The sequence below is a fragment of the Monopterus albus genome, unplaced genomic scaffold, assembly GCF_001952655.1.
Source record: "Monopterus albus unplaced genomic scaffold, M_albus_1.0 scaffold29.1, whole genome shotgun sequence".
Taxonomy (NCBI): Eukaryota; Metazoa; Chordata; class Actinopteri; order Synbranchiformes; family Synbranchidae; genus Monopterus; species Monopterus albus.
The window spans coordinates 3,391,757-3,395,154 of NW_018127909.1; the positions used below are offsets into that span (position 1 = coordinate 3,391,757).

The 3,398-nt window shown below is 39.6% G+C and overlaps 1 protein-coding gene across 3 annotated transcripts in view; it reads right to left on the minus strand.

The window, feature by feature from the left end:
- Window positions 1-3,398, minus strand: part of myh11a (myosin, heavy chain 11a, smooth muscle) — a 27,756-nt gene that overhangs the window by 16,628 nt on the left and 7,730 nt on the right. For 2 of the 3 annotated variants that reach the window (XM_020595988.1, XM_020595990.1), the window contains exons 4-6: window positions 2,833-2,860; window positions 277-376; window positions 123-149 (exon numbers count right to left, since the gene is read on the minus strand). In XM_020595988.1, the coding sequence (XP_020451644.1) occupies window positions 123-149; window positions 277-376; window positions 2,833-2,860 (155 nt within the window). The remainder of the gene's footprint in view (window positions 1-122; window positions 150-276; window positions 377-2,832; window positions 2,861-3,398) is intronic. The other variant, XM_020595989.1, reaches the window with a different exon arrangement.

Below are 3,398 nucleotides of genomic sequence, written 5' to 3' on the forward strand. Positions count from 1 at the left end.
AAGAAATTTGTTTTGGGGGGGGGGGTAAACTCAGTGACACTATCTTTCATGCACTTTTCTAACCTAATAAAGGAACACAAACACCACACACAAAAACACTCCAGGCATTCCCCTGTACTCACGTAGGCAAACTGTGATCCTGACTGTGGCTATTTGGAGGAAATAGCAACATACAGGATTAAACTGGGCATTTTCCTACACATGTTGAAGAGTGAGGAAACTGGTTGGCAGATCCTAACTCTTGATCCAACATGAACTCTTGACATAGGTACTTACAGTACTGCTGTCCTTCTTGCCTTTGTGTGAGGAGGCCACAACAGCCAGATACTGGATGACCTTTTTGGTGTTCTCTGTTTTCCCAGCACCAGATTCCCCGCTAGAGAAGCAAAAGCGAGACAGGGATTAAAAGATGCAGAGGAGAGATGGTTAAGAGAGAACAAGAAAATAAACAGGTTTTCTGCTTACAGTTCTATAACTCAGTTTAACTGAATGGAAATCATGTGTAGCAGACATAACTGCACCAGCACCCGACACAAAGGATAATATTAGCATTTAGACTGATCACTATCACTTTGATAATTCATACACTTTAAGGCAAATGTGATTTTAAAGTTAGAAAATTAAGAATACTTTGACATTTTGAGAAACATATTTATTTGCATTCTTGCCAAGAGTTAAATGCAAAGATACCGCTATTATCTGTACAGAAAATGTGACCCTTAAGCCAGCAGCTGGTGAGCTTTGATTAGTTTAAAGCCTGGAGAAAAGCAGAAACAGTAAGCCTGGATGTTTTTTTTTTCTTTCTTTCCTGGTATTTCTGCCTTTATTTGATAATAGACAATGTAGCTATACACAGGAAATGTCTATCAAATGTCTATCAAAGGTTGCATGCTATTTTTTAAGCATTTTATAATTGAAATCTTTTTAAAAAGAAGTATAGATGCATTCTTTCTTTCCAGGAAATGATCTTGAACACTTAGAAAGACAGATTGGAATGACCCCAGAGCCGTCAGCCAGCGGGCCGACACACAGACCCATCCTTAGACATGGGTCCATAAAAGGCAGGGGATGTTCTCTGTGTGAGGGCTTGGCGGCTCTGAGAGGGATCTCATTACTCTGTCCTGTTCAGGCCTGATAGGGATGTATGACATCCAGGCAGCTATTAGTACAGAATAGAATCTGGTGGGAGTTTTCACCTCCTGATGGTCTGTCAGACTTGTCCTGCTTACCATCAGTACAGCTTTCACTTACAATCATAAGATTATTTGAATGAATCTTTTCAAAGAATTTTCTAAGTAAAATATTGAATATTTTTAGATTTCTCTGCTAAAAATATTACAATTTATTTCAAAGGGTCAAAAGTCAGCAGGGCTGCGAACTACTGATGTTAACAGCACAGACACAAACATTTGTCCCCTCAGTCTTCTGCCAAGCCAAATGATCCCTTACATTACAAGGAAAAACATTAAATCCGTACAGTCCAGAGAGATAAATGAATTGGATTCCTCTATTAATTCATGTGAAGCACTCGAGTCCTAAGTAGGGTCAGACAAGGATGTGAATCTGTGGTCTTCGTCAACTTCTGGCTACTTTATGTTCATCCCATCAGTCCTGTCTTTCACACACACACACACACACACACACACGCACACACTCAGAGAATATTAGACCAAGGAAACTGGTGACCCTGGGCAGCTGAAATGTCACCATCCTGAGAATGAATTTAGTAGGCTCACAGCTATTTCCCATGCCAAATTCTTGCAACTGTGTGGAGGAATATGAGTAATATAATCACTGTTAGCATGACCAAAATACACTCAATGAAAAAAATAACTCAGCTGGAATCTTGTAAAATATGAGAAAAGTTCTGAAATCAATGCCACATGCTATCATTTTTGAGGTTTGTCTGGCTCAAAGACAATAATCTTTGTTAGCTTTGTTGGCCTGCACCAGCTGCCTTATGCTAATCTGCCAGCATATAGTGACTGTAGCAGATTCAGTAGAAGAACATACACAGAGTTTTCAATTGCAGTGCACAGTCATACTGTATGTACCGTTTTATTTTTACATCTCATATTTGGTGTATCTTGTTTGACTGAGTGCATAAAAGTCCTTCTGCACTTAAATTATCCTTCTGGTGATGCAAATGCTATGCATTTACTTGAAGTGGGGAAACTGTGTGTAGACAGTGACAAAAGTAGAAACAGTTCTTTGAAAAACAGAGAATATACCATATTTATATAAGCTTTGTTTTCTATGAATTAGGGTCAAGTTCAGGCCAGTCCAAAGATCAAGCTAGTATTGCTTGACAAAAGGCCATTTGTATCCTGGATGCCAGATCCTCTAGTTAAAGGTCCCAATAATTAGTTTAAAACAAATAAACAAACCAAAAGGAGCCCAAACATTCAGAGAGCTAATCTGGGCCTCCCATCAGGAGGGCAAACTTCCTGGCTAAGGGTCTGTGAGGAGAGCAAAGCTGCAGCCCTCTGGGAGCACTGCGAAAACATTAGCACATACTCAGTTTTGCTCCATTTGAATACAACACAACTCCAAGGCAACATAATCTGGCAAAGTAAAGCATCGGGCATCCAGCCAGCAAAAACCTCAGAAAATCTCACTCGTATAGTATGAATAATTTCTTGCTGGTTGAGACTGTATGCTGAGACGCCACAGAGGCCTCTCATTTGTTTAATCTGTGTTTCCACAAGCATTATGTAACTGTTCTTCCACACATACACACACAGCCTTCCTTCCAGTACTAATGTGACATCTCGGAAAAAGGTTAAGGAAAGTTGATAAAGGTGAGGATGGAGGTGACAGGTTTTTACTTACGTGCAGAGAATGGACTGGTCCTCACGGTCTGTGGAAATAGAGACAGTTATGGTGTTAAGTGACTTTTATGAGGGCTCATTCGACAAATATACAGTACGTAAATAAGTGTCCTGGTCACTTATAAAAGGCTTAAAAATGAAGCGGTCAACCAAAGGAATCTGCAATAACTAAAACACAAATATGGAATTTTTATAATGTACTACATGCATGAGGGACTACTTTTGTTTTCCCCTTTATGTGTACAGTTATGCACAATAGCTCTGTACAGACCATACTGAAAACAGCTTTTTTCCAGGGATAGAGAGTGTAGAACTTACTGTAAGACACCAGCTGGGACTCGGTTCAAATCTTAAGAGAAACTATATGATTTCCGAAGGCTTCCCTGTGCTTAAGGCAAGGTAACCCCTACAAGTACTTTGAATTTCAACTATGAAGTTCAACTCTGAATGTGCTGAGCAATGAGTCATTATACGGTCTCCAAAAATACATGTGAGAGAACACACAAAGTCCATGTATGGCTATTCTGTAACTGTATCCTTCAATACAAACCAGCTGTGAGGATGTAT